The sequence below is a fragment of the Diplotaxodon limnothrissa genome, linkage group LG1 (genome assembly GCF_057381915.1).
Source record: "Diplotaxodon limnothrissa isolate DT_005_m linkage group LG1, D_limnothrissa_male_GT1.1, whole genome shotgun sequence".
NCBI lineage: Eukaryota > Metazoa > Chordata > Actinopteri > Cichliformes > Cichlidae > Diplotaxodon > Diplotaxodon limnothrissa.
Window position 1 is genome coordinate 29,130,046 of NC_140596.1, and position 19,951 is coordinate 29,149,996.

General features: G+C 42.7%; 1 protein-coding gene across 1 annotated transcript; it reads right to left on the reverse strand.

The window, feature by feature from the left end:
- Positions 1 to 105: 105 nt before the first annotated feature.
- On the reverse strand, positions 106 to 19,524 carry tnfaip8l3 (tumor necrosis factor, alpha-induced protein 8-like 3). The gene is made up of 2 exons (XM_085356901.1): positions 19,406 to 19,524; positions 106 to 761 (listed from the first exon to the last, which is right to left on the reverse strand). The coding sequence occupies exons 1-2, from the start codon at positions 19,449 to 19,451 to the stop codon at positions 199 to 201; spliced, it is 609 nt and encodes a 202-aa protein (XP_085213027.1). The 5' UTR covers positions 19,452 to 19,524; the 3' UTR covers positions 106 to 198.
- Positions 19,525 to 19,951: the final 427 nt, after the last annotated feature.

Genomic DNA, 19,951 nt, shown 5'->3' on the forward strand with positions numbered 1-19,951 from the left:
ACTGAGTGTAAAGACAGTCCAAAAAAAAAATCCCTCATTGAATCATAACAGCAGGATGTTACAACAACCTCCGTGGAAATCGATGCGGAAGAAACAGGAAGACGAGAGCAATAAGAGGATGTGGCAGTCAAGTGAAAAGGACATACAAAGGAGCAAAGGGAGAAAGAGCTTGAGGTGAAAGGGGTCAAGTGCAAGAGGTTAAAGCGTTCCTTCGTCCAGCAGTTTGTTGATGCCATTGCAGATCTTCCTCAGAGAGAGTCTGTACTCCTCTCCGTCTCCGTACAGCTCGGCCAGGAACTCCCCGTGGGCAAAATGGTTGAAAACGTGATCGATGCGGGCATGTGAACGTGCGGTCAGGTGCTGCTCGACCAAGGCGTGAAGCAGGTCCCTGCACTCTAGCAGAAGCTCTGACAGAATATTCCGGTCAAAGGTGTACTCCACCTCGTAGAACGACACCGCCGTCATGGCTGCCTGGTTCATCTTCTTCTTGAAGCGCTCCACTGTGTCCAGCTCATCTGGGCTGAACTGGTGGTTACGGTATAAGATGCCAATCTTCAGAGCAATCTTGATGACGTCCTTGATGATCTTGTGGGCCTCCTTCTTGCTCTTGGTGAACTCCCGACTCGCCTTGTAGAGCTCGTCCAAGATCTCACTGCTGGTATCATCCGTCAGCATGTTAGCCACCACCATGGTGGCCATCTTACTCAGGATCTTCTTCTGGGCCTGCAGAGCCAGGGAACGGGAGTTGAAGCTCTCCTGCCCTGAAGGAAGAGAAACGAAAAGGAGAAGAAAAGAAAAGACATGTGAGTTTAATCTGCAGCATATATTGCACTTCGTGATGACCAATCCAAAATAAGAAGGTTTACAAATGAGTTAAAAACTTTAATGTGTGCTGCACCTTTCAGAGGTGAGAAATATTTGTTGCACAAAATCACAACAAGAGTCGACTCAAAGCTCTTTAGAATATAGGATAACAGCTATTAAATTCAGTTCTTTGTATTCTTTTGGCGGCCAAGAAAAACTCAAGGCTCAAAGTGGTCTAACTCAAAAAATTATCTTTATTTTACACGAACACACAAGCTCAGGTCTGAAAGCAGCAATAGCCGCATGGTTGTTTATATACTTCTGTAGCACGTCACACACTCTAAGTTTCGAACACTCTGCTTAGTTTCACTTTCTGTCTGTACCTCATATGCTCTGCAAATGCAGTTTCCTGTCAGCCTAGTTTACACTCAAAGTTGGCCATCTCTTATTAAAATACATAAAACAATATAATCAGCAAATAAGCACTAAGAATATATGTTTATTCCTTAACACATCAACATCAATATTCTGAAAATCAAAAGACTTCTTATGAAGATGCAGTGTGCGACAGTGGGAAGGAAAAACTCCCTTTTGACAGGAAGAAACCTCCAGGAGAACTAGGCTAAGGGAGGGGCGGTCATCTGCCATGACCAGGTGGGAAGGTGGGAGATGAAAGAGAAATAAAATAAATAAATGATGCACACATTAGTCATTGTTTACACACTCTTACATGCTTACATGTACATAACAGCTGAAATCCATCTGGATGAGCGGGCTTTTGCAAGTTGCTCGTTTCATGACATGACACTGCAGAAATTTCGTAGGTTTTATTTTTCCTTTTTTTGTTACAAGAAAACTGGTAACAGTTTTATGTGAGTAGATATGATGACATGGCAATGCTGAAAGTTCCTCTTGGGATGAAAGGTCAAGTCGAATAAATCAGTCTATTCAGATATACGACTCTGTTTTTTTTTGTAAACAAGATTGTATTTTGTGTCATGGGCAAAAAAAAAGGTACAGACGACAGTCTGAAGAAGTGAACGAGGGATAAATTGAGATGCATCTACATTCTGCAGCAGGGCGGTGGCTTTCCTGGAGCTGGCAGTGGTTTAGCGAGCTGGCTATGGGAGGAATGACTGTCTTCCCTGGAAAACTTCAAACAGCTGAAGATAGATAAGATTCCTTTTCACACACTTTCCTTTTACAAGTCCAGATTGATCACATTTGTTAGTCTGCGTCCTGTTGCAGCCACAGTTTATCTCAGAGCGAACATCAAAGGCTCCTTGTGTCCTCATGAAGCAATGCGAGCAGCCAAACACGTGTCTGTGTGTGAATGTGAGGAGTGGGAGGATGGAAAGGGGTTTTATTTAGGTGCCACCCAGCTTCAAATTACACACCAGATAACTCCTATTATGATTAAAGCCAAGCAAAGAGGCTTCACTACCCCCCACCCCACCCCCTGTTCCCTGGGCACGTTGTCAACCGCTCCCTCCTCCACATCTACGTCCAGAGTGGGAGAGAGAGGGTAAAAAAAGTGAGGATGAGTGTGCCATTGCCCAGTGGGCTTAGCGCAGAGCAACAGATGAGCCCATATTCGAAGAGGAACACCTGCTTAGTTGTCATTATAATTTTATTTAAGCACACAGCTCCTGTATGTGACTGTTTAGAATTCACAGCATTGTCACATCATCCGGTTGTTTGTTATTTCAATACAAAGGAGGTGTTTGAATTTGGGGGAAGTGGGGGTGGGGTGGGCAACAATTGGGAAAACCTAATCAGTGGCATTTCATGTGAATGTACAGAAGTGACATTTCCTGTGTTGGTCTGCAGCTAAATGACATTTCATGTATATATAATTAGCCCACCATGACATTTAACAGCAGATGTCTTTGTCTACAGTCCTTTCCCCCATCGCATTAAAAAAAAAAAAATCTGATGTCTCTTTTCACCTCTTCTTTGTAGAGCCTCAGAAGAGCGGGGGCGAGACCTATTGTGCATTTGACAAACGTGTGGTGGGTGAGCATGAGGACACAGAAGTTCCCAGTGCTATTTAAATCACGAGGTGTCAATATTTCTGGTATTTCTATGAGTTCAGTTCAGCACGAAGGCAGATTTTTACTGGGAACAGGGATGTCATCCTGACTGTAATTACTATGAAAACACTCGTTTCACTTGTGGTCTCCGAGGAAGTGAGTCGCATGGCATATATCCTACTCTTTCAGATTTTGGAAGCGTGCAATATTTCATGATGGATTGATATGTCCCGATTTTCTTTTCTTTTTTTGTCCAGTTTGGCGTGGCATAAATAAGCTGTGAACATAGCTTTGATGAATTATCCCCACATAAACCTGACAGTATGGAGGTGCTGGTAAACTAACAGTTGTTTGTCAAGATTGGTTTCTGGCAATTTAGCAAATTTAATATTGCCGTTTGCTTCCTACCATTTGCTCGGGGAAACACATGGCTTGTTAGCAGCTAAATGCTCCACGTTGCTTTCCAGTATGTTTGCCTGCTGTTTGGTGCTGCACAGCTAACAGCAGGTTTACCTAAGCTTTTAACCTAAGATGGACTACAATATTGAAACAATAACTAAAGAGGAGTGTGGTGAGAGTAAAGCCTAAAAAAATCACTTATCATAAAAATCACAGCTGCTTTGCTTTACGGGTGTTAAAGCAGGGGTGTCAAACATAAGGCCTGGGGGCCAGAAGAGGCGAGGACTCCAATCAGACCAGTTGGATGGGCCTGTAAAGCAGGACATTAATTTTTTGACTTTTCACTGTGCTTTCACAAGTTTCACAGCTTTTCCTACTGATAAATGTACTGTATGTCGTTTTCCTTGCTTGTGGTGGGACCACACTGTGTGTACAGAGCAAAATTCCTAAACATTTGCTTGTCAAAAAAAAAGGGCTGCTACATTTTCCATTTATTAAAGATGGCCATCTACCCTCTCTTTACCATAGAGGCCACAGACAAGCGACAATAGAACTCCAACAACTTCATAAACAACCCACTTAAAAGACTTCCAAGAAACCACCTAGGAAATAACTGAGTATCATGGACACAAACATTTGAGCAGCTGCACGATAGTTTCCATGATATTTGAATAGTCACACCATAATATACATATGACTGGTTGTGATTAGGCAGATCTGTGTCTGTGCCTCTCATCAACAGACTCTCTTAGTCACAGTCATTTCCTGTTCCTCTGAAGCAGCTCTTTGTTCCAGCGAGCCTCTGATATTCAGAAACCCAACTGGATAGATTTCTGAAACCCTGGCACACTGATAAAGGTGACAGCTTGCTCCATAAAGCCGGCCTTGTCAGACCGATGGCGGTGCGGGCGACTTGGATTTGGATCCCACCAGTATGTGCGAGTGACTCCATTTCTAAATTAAATTTAAAAAAAGATGCAAACAAAAATAAAAAAAAACATCTGCTGTGATTATGCCAAAAGATTTATTGAGCTGGAATTGACTGGACACTTTCTCACTTTCTTTTTTCTTTTCTTTTTTTTCTCTGCAGAGCTAAAAGCAGACTAATTATTCTCCTGCCACTCCTCAACACGCAGGCTGGAGCCTCTTTTTTGAGCAACAGCAGGTGGCTATCGACTCACTCGCCTTGACCCCTGTCTCAAGTCTGGTTGCGCATCCCGCAGTGATGAAGAATGTAAGCAAAAATGAAGGAGTGTGGTGGAAGGGGCGGGGGGAAATTACTGAGAAGACTGGACATGAGGCCGCTTGAGGTGTGAGTCAGAGTGCTGGTAAAGGAGGTGGGTGGTTCAGATACTGACTGGAGATTTTAGCACATAGAGAGTAAGTGAGGGTGGATCATTATGGGAGTGAACAAGAAGACAGTGAGAAGTCCAAGCTTTCCTTCTCTCTCTCTCTCTTTCTCACACACACACACACACACACACACACACACACACACACACACACACACACACACACACACACACACGTACAGCCTGTCACCCAGAGGCTGTGCTGAGTGACATGCATGAACCACAGTGTCAGAATAAGTTAAGGAATAGTGCAAGCTGTCAGAGGAGACATGGCCAGAAAAAAAACTGCATGCTAACTTTCTCCAGCACTGGCACTTCTTCTCCTACCTGCTCATTATTTCCTTTGCATCACTCTCTGCTGTAAAAGTTTTTACTAAGCAAAGCGGTTGCTCTGAATTTGCTGCTGAACACAAACAGGGAGCGGAGCTAAACCGCTAACGCGGGGCCAGTCGCAGAAGCCCATCAGAGAGGTTACATAAGCATGTTTTGGGAGCTGGTGAAGTTTACTTTTAACATCAGGATTAGTAAGGTGCTTGCTGCTCTCTGGCCACGGCTGTTGACTAGACAGTCTCTCTTTGTTCCGCCTGGTGTTTTCCGAGGCCTGAGTCAACAGTTTCAGCTGCACTGCATCAGAATATACATCCACTGTGGATCATGGAGACCGGCCAAACCTGCCCTGCTCAAGGTGTTGGAGTGAAAAAAAAAAAAAAGATCCATCTGGACGAAATTATTTTGATTGCAGCCAGAGACACTTACATCAAGCAACCGAGATGGAAAAATATTTATTTGTCAGTTTAACGGTCCCTGTGTGAAGTGAAGCTGTAGCCTTATGTTTCACAACCTGAAAAGGGCAAATGTCATGGCTCTTGCAAACAGCTAGCTGCTTTCGGGCAGTCCGAGGAAGAGGTGACTGCAGCAGGTAGCGCTGTAATATTTAATTCTGCAGATTTTTATGACAGATCGCCTTCCTGGTGCAACCCCTAAGGGATCTGTGTATCCTCTCAGGACCAAGTGGGCAATCTTTTGCTTGTTAAGCACATGTTTAAACCACCACACTATGGAGCCACTGGCTCTAGTGAACAGATATGTCCATATATAATGAGCATGAGTTAGTCCTTCTCTCCATACTGACCCTGAAGCTTTTTAAATGAAGGAGGCTGGAGTGATGGATTGAGATGCTGCTCCAGCGTGAGGATATAATAAGCAGACATTATACAGACTAGGAATGAGTCAGCAATAGTGAAAGGATGGTTAATACCAAACAGTGCATTCTTATAAAAATGTGCAGTCAACTTTGTTTCAGCTGTTGCATTCTTTAAACTGTCCCACTTTAAAGGGAATCACTGCTCATTGAATGCTGACAATCCAAGAAAATATATGTTTTCTTTGGATGAAAAGTGAGCTGCTTCTATTTGTGTAACGTGCTAAAGCTCAACACTGGATGCAAGATTTGCTAATCTGGACATTTTCTGTAGCACACCCAGCTGTGAGGCGGTGGGGATGGAAAAGGCTTGTGTTGGTCTTGTTCCAGACTAATCAGAAGAATGAGCCATTAGCAGAGCCAGCAACTAAGACTGACAATAGCTGGCTGGCCTTTACCGAGTCAACACTGGAGGCACTTTACATCCGGAAGTGTGGAACACACAAATATGAGGCGGCTCTGTGTGAGTCTGGATACAGTACGTGTATATTTTGTGTCTGTCCTTTGACCAGGAAAAAAAGCTTCATGACAATCTGAAGAAATACTTCCTGTTTACAGACATAATCGAAGATGTAACTGACCTAAAGGGAAAGAGGTTGTTCTAAATAAAGGCTTCCTAAGTGGAGCTGTCTTAGTAGTTTTGCTTTTTTTTATATTGTCTGGACTGTTTTCAGAGAGCTATGAGTCATTTGGTGCAGCCATTAGAGTGTTATTAGTCTGAAACATTCAGAGTTTCTGAATACTCAGGATCTTGATCCTGTCAGGTGACTACATGCACACTCACACACACACAATAATTCTATTTCCTCTTCCAAAAACATTATAATGACCTAAAATCATTTCCTTGGGGTCTTAGCCTTACTAAACTATTTTTCTAACCCCAACATTAACTTCGTCTTTGGTCTAAACTGCGATAACTGATGCACGGAGTACTTGCTTTTTGTGCTTAAAAGGCAGGCAGGGCTCTATAACGTGACATTAATGTACCCACAACGTGAGTGATACAGGCGCACAGACCCGCTCACACAAGGAAACATAATACTTGATAAGCGCATCCCCGTGCGGGGTTACTAACGACAACAAACCAGGTCACATTCTCAGCACAGGTGCAGGTTTTTTTTTTTTTTTTTTTAAAGCCAGCTAGCCACTGATACACTAACAGCACATGACTTAGTGTTTATGCAACAGACACAGGTGAGCATACAAATTATTTCCAGTGAAGATGGATATCAGCATATGATGAACATGTGACAACAAAAAAGCAAAAGAATAGGAATGAAAAACATTCAGAGAAATAGATGAATTTCAATTAGATAACATAGAATAAAGTCCTGTATGTGTGTGTGTGTGTGTGTGTGTGTGTATATATATATGTAAATAACACTGGAAAAGCACTATATAAATGTGTGTATAGCACCTGTTGCAAACAGTAAATACTACTGACACACAACCTAGCTCTGAGATGCAAAAAAGGTCCAAAGCAAACAAAAACACAGTTTAGCTCTGCAAAGCTTCCTTGTTGCCTGTTTACAGCATCACCAAAAACCTCCTGGTATACGGTGACTTTCCATCTGCAACCAATTTTCTATTCACCAGCAGCTATGTATTGTATGCCTCTTTGAAATGAGTGGTTTCCAGGACATTCTTGGCACTCTGCAAGTGCAATAATTTTCCAGACATTTTTCCTTTTCAGGTATTTTCTTTAGGAGAACAGAAGTACAGTGTAAATACCCTTTTGCCTCATGTGTTATATAAAAATGGACTTCTGCAGGAGTTGCACAAAGTCAAATTTTACTTTATATGACTTTTTTTTTATAAGACAGCTACTGACCAGTGTCAGAATTAATTGAGATTCTTTTTATATAAAACATCTGGTTTTACTGAATATATAATGTTGCATCAAAGCAATGTATCAGGATCATATTGCAAAGGTAAAGGTAAGTGGCTCCTTATCAGAGATATGTGTTACAAACAGGAAGGAGATGGGAATGTTTTGTTAGTCCTATTTATATCAAACCACTGGCCCAAGCTATCTGCCAGGACGGGGAGCTGAGGGGAGTAGCTGTAAGGAACAGGGATCATAGAATTAGCCCTTGCACGGATGACACGATGATGTATTTTATGGATTTAGATGCCTCCTTTTAAGGATGATGAGAATCACAGAGAAACTGAGTTACTGTGCAGAATCTAAGTGTTCAAACTTTCCTCTTCAAATATGTGCCTGCAGGAAAGACCAAGCCTGTTCAGTGAGATTCAAAGTTAATCAAATAGCAAAGCAATATCAGTGGCATATGGTGCCAAACGCAATCGGATCAACCAATATCTGAGAAAGGATATAGGAAGGTGTCTGGATTTCAGGAGTAAGATACATGTGATGAATGAAAATGTGGATGCATTTTTTTATGACCAATATCACAAAAACTGTCTACAGAATGGGTTTACGTAGCATATATAAAATACTGAGAAGGGGAAAAAAGCCCAAATTTGATAGACTGCACTCTGAATGCCAACAAATAAAAATGGAATGGAATGTAACAACTAAAAGATGTATAAGTGCAGACCAACTTTGACCACTAATTAACTGGGGTGATGATAGCTTTACAGCTAGATGGAAAGAGACTGACACACACATTCCTAGCTACCACATCTAAACGACTCATATGCTCCCTGGACACATTATAAGACCAATTGCACATTACTGTGCTATATATGATGATTCACATATATGACATATAGTAGCTGTATATGGTTTCTATTTTCTATTTATGTGACAAATGCACATAAATAAAATGAATTTCACTGGAAAAAGTTACATCATTTCTTTCTGCTGTAAAATATCTGGGGAAAGCCTTCGGTAATAAAGTCTGCCATCCATCAGCGATGCCATTTCGGAGCACAAAAAAGGCACCAACGATGTATCAATACCAGGAAAATGTCAGGGAGAACGCTCCTCACGCAGCAGAAGTAAACAAGGGTGGCAGCTTGACTTCCACTTCTTTTGCCTTGGCCTTTTCGTTTGCTTTTGGTTCCCAATAAGGATTTGCAGTGAGACTCTCTCTGGCTGCATTTACAAGGCTTTAGGAAAACAAAGGAGTGGGTCATTCAGTGATCTTAAAGGGGGTTTTAATAGCCTACAGGGTTGATGTTAAGCGAGCCCAAGAGGCCGGTGGACTGTGCCAGCTGGTACCTCGACAGAGGAGCTGGAGGAGGGACATATTTATTTTCCACTGTCAGTCTCGAGGCTTCTGACTTGTTGAGCTGCTGTTTGTCAGACTCGCTGTTGCACTAATATACTGCCGTGTAGATAACGGCTGCATAAAGACACATCACGATGCCTTTGTACATAAGGAAGGAGTTGTCGAATGGGAACCAATTTTTGTCATTTCATGTTCCTCCTCCACTCGCCCTGGACCTGCAAAAGTCTCTGCATAGGCGTTTTTTGGACTCCCACAACGCTCCTCAGAAGATGACTCAAACATAGCGCCCCTGCACACTCTGTCTGTTGCAATGTATGTGTTTGTTTCTCATCTGATAAAACTTGAGAAAGCTATGATTTCTGCACAGAGAGAAAAACAGTGCGATTCAGTGGAGTGAAGCACAATGATGTGCATTATTCATGACATGTAAAATCTGACTCTGAGCCAGTTTCCAAAGGGCAGTCTGGTGCTGAAAGAGGTCAGTCCCTGTGCCTTTAACAGCTGCTCAGGATGTAGAGTGGCATTCAGAAGTTTATGGTTAATAAATAACTCAGCTTTAATACTTTAATGACTTTCATTTGTGCAAAGTAGGGTTATGGAGCTTAAAGTATAAATGTAGTGTGTGTGGCTGAAACCGAAGGGTATGCTGTAGGTTACAGCTCACGCTTTAATGAGCGTAATGGCAAAAAATACGTCCGGATTTAGGCTTTTAATACTGCTAACATTGTGCAAAAATATGACAAACAAGACAAATGAAAAGCTGCTCTTTGTTAATGCTTTGTGCAGATGTTACCTGTCTCTGCTTTTTATGGATGCTATGGATAATACGAGGCACAAAAGTGACTGCATCACCACAAAGGTTACACACGAGTACTAGTGAGATAAAGGTCAGTGCATGTGATGGAAACATCACAAATTGGAGAACTGACTAAGAAAGCAAACAAACTGATCCTGTGACTGTTTTCACCGAGCCTGCAATATTAATAAATATAGCCTGCAGTGTGTGATTTCTGATAAGCATTTTCAGTTAAGTGTAAAGAAAAAGTACATATTCAGTCAGCCTGTATTAACAAAAGTAAAAATATATGGTCTGATGCCACAGCACACTTATTATGTGCTTTCCTTTGATGGATTGATTTTGACTCAACTTGATGATCAGCATATATTCTCAGTGCAGATAACAGCGTATGAGTGTGAGCCAGTATCTGAGCATTTAGCATTAGCCGAGGCAGGTCATGGAATCAAGCTCAGCCTGGTATGCCCGTACAGCGACTCATAACAGCTCATCTGATGGCTCAACAGATAACACGTGGGGTGCACTTTATAAAAACTGGCTTTAGCCTGCTCACACAGTTGCTTCTGCCCCTGCAAGCCGACCCACCTCCATGCAAGCTAATGTTTGTCATGCTAATTCTGACCTAATAAATATCATGTCTGGTATCACTGATCTGTGTTGGCTTCTGTATTGGAAGGGATCTTGCTGCCTCAGGCTTAACATATATATATAATATATGTGTGGAAGGGTAGGGAGATGAAATAGGAATCTCATTTTATCGCATTTCAAGTGCTGCAGGAAAATAATCAATAATCAGAAACCGCTGAATCACAGCTGCTTTGTGATATATTTATGTTAGAAAAGAAAAATCAGCTGACGTCACGCTGCATATGTGCATGATTATTATATTTTTAGTGTGTGTGCTCCAAAGCATTTTGTATATTCAGTTGTACAGCTACAGAAAAAGAAAAAAAACCACGTTTTTCCTTCAGTGTGGCTGAACAGCAGGTTGGATCAATAGTTTGTTTCAGAGCATACAGAAACTATAAGATCGGTGAGGTCATTATCAAATTATTTTGTGCTCTGAGGAGCTTAAAAATAAACCATTCTCAGACTTTTTCTTTGGTGGCTTTGCAATCAAATAGTTTTAAGTCAAAGGAAATTGTGGAATGAAAAAAAAAGAAACGAGGCATAAAAACGCTCTTAATGAAGCTGGAAAATAGAAGCTAATTGGCCTCTGAAGTTAGGAGTCCTCTGTGCGTTATTCAGAAATGGTTTCACTCAGCGTTACTCACAGCATAATGGATGAATATCAACCAGGAAAAGCTTTAAAGGCCATTTCTAAATAAAAGGGGGTGGAAGGGGGGTGGGGGGGGGGGGGGGGGGGGGTGGACTGATGTTAATGTAGCTGTAATGAAGAGGCTTGCAACAGAGTTTGAGACTATAAGTGTGTTTATCCTGGGACTGGTTTAAATGTCCACTGTGATGAAGGGTCCAGGGAAAAGCACTTAGGAGGGCTCTCTGATTCATGAGGGACACAAGAACAGATTGCCTTTGGCAGCCGTGCAGCCTTATTTAATGCTCCATTCTTCATCTCTTTCTTTGTCTCTCTCTGTCTCTTAGTTTTAATGGCCACGTCCCTGTAGAGCTGAACCAAAGAGATTGGGCGAAATGAAGCATTTGCAGAAGATGATTAATGCGCCGCTTGATGTCCTGTCACAAAAAACCCCCCAAAAAATGGGTGGCCCAAAAGAGGGAGGGTGAGAGATAGCAGCTATTTGACCCCCACCTTCTACTCTGCCCTTGGCTTTCATCACAGTCACTCCTTGTTATGAAGACCAAAGGAGCTCCTGGTCCGCTGAGGATCAGAAGTGGCATCCAAGACATCCTGTTAGGACCCAGCGTGGACTGCGGGGTCCTGTGAGATTGCAACCATTTGACCTTTCCTCTGCTGCAAAGCAAATTTCTCCACCAGCTATGGTTTCCATGTTTGTGCCATTGTTTAACTACAGTAAAGCACCAGACCACAGTGAACTGGGTATCTGGCTAGCTGGGTATGGGAACTGCAGGCTGTCTCCCCTCTCCACTTCCCTTTTCTGGTAACCTCTGTGGAAAAGTACTCAGCCACCATCACCAGCTGACAAATCTCATTATGATGATGTTGACTGAATGGAGAAAAAGACTCCACATTTCTACGCAACGAAATGACAAATTTGCTTCTGTGCACCGAATAATCTGACAGCGACAGCTGGCTACAAATGTGTGTGTGCGGGCTTGTGCGTTAACTATAATGATAGACTGTGGGGCTGAGGCCTAAAAAAATACAGGGGAGTATGATGTATTCAGCCTCTCTGTTACCCAGTTTCCCATTTTCCGTCTAAAATAAAGAAGTTATGCCTTTTACAGAATCAAAGGGCAAGAAAAAGAGGAATGCACCTTTCAGGCCTTTCAGTCTAAGGTAAAGATGGTCGAAAAAAGAGAGAAAAATTGACTATCTTTGCTTGAGAAATGCTCTGAATTATTGCGGATGAAAGAAGAAAATCAAAACAAATAGACTGTCGCAGCAATCTATACCGTCTGCAGATGTGTCAGGTCACTTAAATAAAGGAGTGTGGAGGAGTGATGGAAGCAAGGATGGAGGAGGCGGGGGTGTTGAAGAAAAAGAGGTGAGATCATATGTCCACAGTTTGACTGCCTAACTCCTGTCAAAATCCCTTAACGTCAGACATAGCCGCGCACAACACCAAAAAAAGCTAAACAAAAAAAAGAAACAACACCTCTCCCCCTCTCATTCTCTTTTCCACCTTCTACCATGTACAGCTGTGTTAAGAACTGGCTGCAGTGTCTTTGTCTCATACACACACACACACACACACACACACACACACACACACACACACACACACACACACACACACACGAAGCTCTTGTGTCTTTCTCATCTGCTCCTCTCTCCATTTCTCAGCGCATCTACAGTGTCGAGGAAGTAAGCGTTTTCCGGCCCTGGGTGAGTCGCTCCTCTCATAGACCTCGGCCAAGTCTCAGCATGCCGTGGCATCGTTCACAAAGGGACACACGGGTGCTCGAGAAGATGCGCGCACACACAGATACTCGCATGCAAAATCATCCAGACCATGACAGCCCACCCAAATTCCCCCCTTCCCAGAACTTTGGCCTCCTGGTTTGTTTACTAGTTCACTCACTTCGAGTTCACGTAAAAAAAATAAAATAAAAATGAGGCACTGAGAAGCTTCGATTCACTCACAGAGGAGCTCAGTCTGTCACTGCCGTTATACAGTGCTTAGGCCCCCCCCTTCCCAGTTATTCTCTCTTCATTACAAAAACACTACATAATTCTGCTAGGCCTCCAGTATCCTTCTATTCACAGGCTTTTCCTGTACTTGCTGGTAAAATGTGATGACCTCACTGATTTTGTCACCTCGCAGGGATGTTTGTAATTTGGAAAATTGTGACGTATGCTGTCCACTTCAATTAGCGGCCTTTAGCGAATGCAAGCCCAAGATTCAAACATGACCAGCTCGACATGCTGTGAACACTGACTCTGACAATTTGTAAATGGACTGGTTCTTATGTAGCGCTTTTCTACTCTATCTGAGCACTCAAAGCACTTTACACAACTTGTCTCATTGACCCATTAACACCCCTTCGCAGGGGGGATTTTTTTTAATGCTCTTTCTATCTAATATTCACACACATTCTACTGACAGGACAGCCAGAGGACAGATGAAATAAAGCATCAATAATAATAAACTATTACAGAGTCATAAATAGTCAAGAAAAGAATATTAAGATCAGGATTTCAAGTTTTCAGATTGCTCCTGCTTTGATTGAAGTGATGAAACTGCATATGCTTTGAGCTTTGACCTTGCGGGCCCTCCCTCTCTGCGCACGACGCGCATTAGTGTGAAGCCAAAGGGCCTCTGCCGTCCTGGCTGCCAACACACCACTAACTAATGACCAGGAAATAACTGTGGTTCACGCAGACTCACAACGCTCCCTCTCTTTCTCACATTCGTATGTTTCTGACTTTTATTGACTGCATTTTTCTTTCGACTCCTTATTACGAGCCTAAACCGAATCATTCCATGAGTTAATTCGAATCCCAGCCTCCAGGGATAACACAGAGTAAAGTTTTAGCTACCATTAAGGCTCGTGAAATGTCTACGCCCACAACATAGCTGCCAGGGCTACTTCTGTCTGCGCGGCTGTCTCCTATCTCACTAGAAATAGTTTTTAAAGGTTTTCTGAAAGCAGGATCAACATGACACACTGTTAAACTGTTATGAAATATGATGAACGCGGGTGCTTTTCCCTACCACAACTCTATAATGCTATAATCAGCACAGTTTGTTCAGTTCTCCTAGAGTTAAGTGTGAAAAGCTGTGTGTGTAATTGCCTCCCACTCCACATTGTTTTCTATCTTTTTTTTTTTTTTTTTTGGAGTGGGAGAGAGAGGAAAAGTGTATTTAGCTTTTTACCATCTGCATGTTAAGTTTTGGGTTTTTTTGTTAGTTTTTTTGTCAGAAAATCCCAGACATCATGTTCTATTGGCACTAATGTAGAAAACTCTTGTAACCACAAAGTAAAGGTAAAGAACACTTTCTATCAGAGATTGTGATTTTAGGTCAACGCGAGTGAGAAAATAAACCAACACACGCTCCTTCACAGAGGCGGCATCTGCACAGGCTCAGTGGTTCTCAAACACCAGTCCAGCCTTCATTTAATGCATACTGCTCTCCCCAAAGAGATCGTCTCTCACTTCAGGCGCCACTACTGACTGTTTGCTTTGCTTCGAATGGCCCTCCTGTGAAACCGCAGCCATCTCCTCCTTATGAATGTGTGTCTATGAGGCCTTTGACCAGAATGTCTGTCAGAGTGCCTCTGCGGTCTGACTCCGTGTTTCAGTAATGGCTCAGCCGTGGGGAGACAATCCTCTTTCCAAATGTCCTACAAACACCGTGAAATGCCACGGTATTATTGTGTCAGTGCATGCATGCATGCATGTGCATACAGAGGAAGTGCACTCACACACAGATAGTGACCAAAGGGTTTTTTTTTTTGTCTTTTGCTTCAGTTGTAGGAAAAACTATTTTCTCCTGAGTCGTCTTTTCCACTTACGGCTTCGCTCCTGTGTTTTTTTTTCTCTCAGTTCGTGTTACAATTTTCCAGAACCAGCTCCTGGTGTCTTGAGTGTGGGTGTTTGTGTGTATGCGCGTGTGTACAGAGGGCTGGGTGTAGTGCAGTGAGCACTCTCCATCTGTGGGCCAGATTAAATGCAGAGTTTAGGGATGCACGTGCTGGGAGACCAAGGATATGAGCGAGAAGAGCGCAGGCTTTTTTTTCAGTATGTCTGTGCGTATCTTTGGGAGTGTTGCAGTGTATCCAGGGCTGGCTCACATGTGCAAAGCATGTGGCCAGTCTGCCAACATGGCAATCATGAGGCAGAAGCCTTTCTCTCATTGCCGAGTGCATCTGGTCTGCTCTGATGTGTCGGAGATAGCTCAAGTGTTTGTAGAAGCTTGGAATAGTGGCGGTTAACAGGAAAAATAAAGCAGGTTTGTTGATGCGCAAACATGTGAATGAATGGCGGGGATAATCTACTGGCCCAATATCGCATTTCAGTTGTGTCATCAGACAACATCTGCAGCTTTGTGTTTTTAATAGAAGCACAGAAACGGCCCTCACGCCCCTATGGATATCACAGCTGTTGTTACAACAGCCAAAAAGCTCCCCTTTTCAACAAGTCTGCTTTTCCTGTGAATTTGAAGGTAAACACAAATGTCTGGAAATAGATCTATACAGGGCTGATGGAGTTATGGTGTTAGAGAGAATCACATCACCAGGATAAATCATCCAAAAACAGAACGTGGTTAATAGCTAAACATAATGCCACAGTAATGTAATTTAATATAATATAGTGATATATAAAAAAATAATTCAAAGTGGAAAACAGGAGTGTCTGAAAGCCCTGAAGCATTACAGTTTAGTGAAATTTCTAGCCTCTATTTTGCACCTATTGTGCAACATACACAGGAGAACAGGTGTACTGACAGTCAGCTTTGCTTTGACTCATAATTAGGTGTGGTCATCCCCGCTCCACCACAGAAAGGAGGGACAGGATGACTGGGTGAATCAGTTTGTGGATATTGGTATGGTCAGAGGCATGCTCAGTGCATGACTGGATGATTATGGGTAAGAAAATATGATCCTTTCTGTTTGAGCTGGGTTTTTTATGGCCTTTTTTCAGAGTCGTTGCAGCACAGCTCTGTGTGCTCTGTGTGCAGAACGCTGTAGCAAAGCCAGAAAAACACAATGAAGCACAATATTAGTTTTTGTAATGAAGCTCTGTCCTAACTCTCCCATGTTAGAAAATATCTTCCTCAGCAGAACTTATTTAAATTTGCTTCATGTAAGCGTCCTGAAAATCTTCGAGAATGTTTTTGCGACACTTTAAATAGTGTGAAACTTTTACTTTTTTAATGAAAAAAAAAAAGTTTAAGTCTATTTATTTAAAATATTTCCATAAATTATCACATGGAGTGTGTTATGAGTAAACGCAAAAAATGTGCTGCATAAATCTTCTTGCTTCCCATAAGAAAGCATGGAGACAGATTATTATTTAAGCCCACAGAAATCATAGATTTATAGATGTAGTTGGCAAAAAAGAGCCTAAAAGCTGAGGTGGGATGCCCTACGTACGGGTTAAAAAACATACAAGTTTATCAGGGTGGAAAAACTGAGTCTTTAAGGAGACAAAATGGGATTCAGGCTCAAGACGTGAGGCGCCATCACTGGGAAGAATGGTAAAAGCATTAAGCAGCAGGTCTAAAGCATGTTTTCACTTAAAAGTAAAATATCAAATATCATTTAAGGCTTTCTAAATTTTGCTAACTTAGGCTAACCCATCTGATAATGTGCAACATTGGAAAGTGAATCATTAAGAAAGCTGAGGAATGCTATTATATTGTGTGTAAGAAGCTAATACAAAGAGAAACAGCACCTTTTCACAGCTAACCTTCCATAGAGTGATGATATATAATGACGTAGCCAAATCTAAGTCAGCCACAGTCAATTACATATTGTAGCGTGTGCTACACCCCCCTCCAGCTGGAGTAGTTTTCTGCTTTACTGCCTTTGGAAAGCTAAGGACCTACAGGTGGGTGCCTAGGTGGAGGTGTTTCTTTAAAATGCTGACAGCAGCGGTGACTGTGGTGGCACCAAGCAGCAGGAGCAGCAGCGTCGTTTTCGGGTAAGCAGTGTGCAAAGGCACACACAGCCCTGGTAGCTACACCTTCACCATGTGCTGTTTGCGGTGAGTCCTGCTGCCTAAATTAACTAGCAGGCTTTCCTCACCTTTCTCCTTCCTGTACACTATTTTCTTGTTCCTGGCATAAATATAAAACACAAAACACATGGGATCACAAGGCCACTATTTTGAGTTTGATTTATAGATAGGTGACCAAACAGCTCTCTCCTGGGGGTAGTAACAAACTTATCTGTCTATCTGTTTACTAGCAGCCACCTTCCAACAGTGTTTCCATGGCTCAAACTACTAGAAAGCTACTCATAGTTCAGTCATGATATTATCTTTATGTGGTTTTATTTATGAGTTTGCATGTTAGAAACACACACAGATATTACTTGAATGCACAATCCTGACATGACCTGTGCCAAGGTCATGTCAGGCTAGTTCTCTTGGGTTAGCCCAGAGAGGCACTGAAGAAAATAAACTATCACTAATTGCTCATGGAAAGGGCACGTTGAGGTAAAATTAATGCAGCACAGAAATTTAGAACATCACTCTCTTGGAAAAAAAAAAGTTCAACCATTAACTGCCCAAGGGCACAGGAGATGGTTGAAAGGTCAAGGCCAGCTGAAACATAATACCTCGCTATTTACACTGCTGAAAATATGCATGTGTATGTGTAAAGCGTAGATTTATCACACATCCCTCACCGACATATCCAAGGAAAAGGGTTTTGTTTGTGTACAACAGAGTTACAAAAGACTCCTGTTTTCCCAAATACGTTATCTCAGCTTTCACTGACCTTATCAAGTGAGCCAAACCAGATTTTTCCACGGTAGAGTAGGCACTGCAGCACAGCAACAAAGCACGATGCATTATGAGTGTGAGTCAGGCTCTTCTTTTCTCTTGACTTTGGAAAAATATAGCTCTCGCATCACCCTGAAGATTCAACATGTGCAACAACGTTTTGTTTTTTTGGTGTCCGGTCGATAAATCTATATGATTTTATTACTCTGACGTAACAAAGACCTGGTTATGTTATGCTGAAGGATGCTTTACCTGGAGTCTCTGGAAAACACTGTAGACCACTTCACATCAAAGTGACAGAAATAAAGCCTCTTCCTTTACGGTTTGGCTTAACTGTGACGCACAAAGCATCGCTTCATATGAAAGACTTTTATGGAAGTCAGCAGATGATATGAATATGTCATCACTTTCTCATTATATGCATAAAGTCCTCTAACCCTCACACTGAGGTTCCTCTCCACTTGCAAATGGATGAGAGGACAGACAGACAATGGTCCAGATGGACAGGCAGATGGCCAGAGTTCAGCAGAGCATCATTAAGGCACACGGAGCTCTGTGACTTCAAATAAAACTGCAAACACCCACGCCATCAACGTTATCTAACATTAAATGATAAAACCCCCCAACACCTAAAGCAGATCTACTAGTAGTATTAGTTTTAGGAAACCACGATAGGAGAGCAATAAAGTCAGTTCAAGCATCAGCGTGAGTTTTACTTTTATTCGCTGCTATTTGACTGTTCCTGTATTCTGACACTGCTGTGAAACAAAGAAACCCCTCCTGGGGACACATTTCAATCTGTCTAAACTCAAACATATCTCCACAAGGATGCTTCATCTCCCTCCTTTCTCCCACAGAATCAGTCGCCCACGTGCATGCGATGCTGTGAAATCTCCAATAAGCGAGTTCACTTTAAGGAGCATTTGTGCCTCTACCTGTGTGTTTAATGTATAACTCTCATCTGCGCAATAAATCTTTGCCCTGTACTTTGACACCATAAATCTTTTTTTTTTCTTCTAACTTCCAGCAAACAGCAGCGAGCTTCATGAGGAAAAGGAGCTGATTTCAGCGTCCGGGGAGTCTGTGGTCTCTCCGGCTCGCTCTGTAGCTGGACGTGTTGATGAACAAACTGGCTGCACGTGTCGGAGCTTGCCTGTTCCTGGTGGTGACTGAGCCGGCTTTCCTCCACGCACTCAGGGAGCCTCTGCCAGCCACCAGCATCACTGTACATGCATTCGAGCTCACGGCTGCTTGCCTGTCACACATCTTTGAAAGCTTTAAATACTGTACTCGATTCTTACATTTGGGTGCACTAAAGAAGGGTTCAGATTTACAGGCAAGCTGTTGATCGCTAGAAACAGACTGAGCGCGTGAGAGAAATGGTTCAGAGAGGATTGAGACGCACTAAATGTGTTTAGTTGAGAGTAAAGAAAGGCTGGAAAATGCTGAAAATTTACTGGAACACAAAGGAAGAAAGAGCTTGTAGACCTCCTGGATTGGTCTGCTTAAAGTCTAGTTAGCAGGGCATGCCAGAAACCAGTGGTGACCTGTAAGAGTCTTGAGGCCTTACCTGGAGAGAGGTCTCCGTCACTCTGCTCTCCAGAATCTGAATCCATCTTTCCCTGCAGGACACTCGGAGTCTGCAGAAGCTCTCTTCTTGCTCCCTTTCCTTTTTTACAGTAGCTTCTGGTTTCTTAGCTCAGAGAAAATATACACAAATTCTTGGTTGGTTTTTATTATTTCTCCCAGTGAGCTAAAGTTCCCCTCCCAGCCTGGATCACTGCAGCTGTGAGAGGAATGCTACTAGGCTTATTTGCTGATCTGTCCTCCTTCTTTTGCGCTCCTTTCCTTTTAGTCTCCTCTCTTCTCCTGACTCCCTCAGTTTCCCTCTTTGCTTCTCCCTCTCATCTACTTTCCCCTCCTCTGGTGCTCCCTCCCCTCACTCGCTGAGTCCGTCCCCCTCTCAGCGTCTCCCACCCTTTCCCTGCCGCTCGGTCCCTCCTCCTTCTCTTCCTTCTCTCATTCGGTGCTGTCACACTCAGCCTCTTCACGCTCTCTCCACTCAAACTCTTTCTCTACCTCTTTCTGTATGCTGTAAGTGCCGTCTCTTCCTCTT

What these genes read in the sequence shown, in the direction of transcription:
- tnfaip8l3 (XM_085356901.1), bottom strand. Translation starts at nt 19,451, where the DNA reads ATGGATTCAGATTCTGGAGAGCAGAGTGACGGAGACCTCTCTCCAG. An exon ending in TGACGGAGACCTCTCTCCAG is followed by an intron (nt 762 to 19,405) that starts GTAAGGCCTCAA and finishes CTCTTCCTTCAG; the next exon opens with GGCAGGAGAGCTTCAACTCC.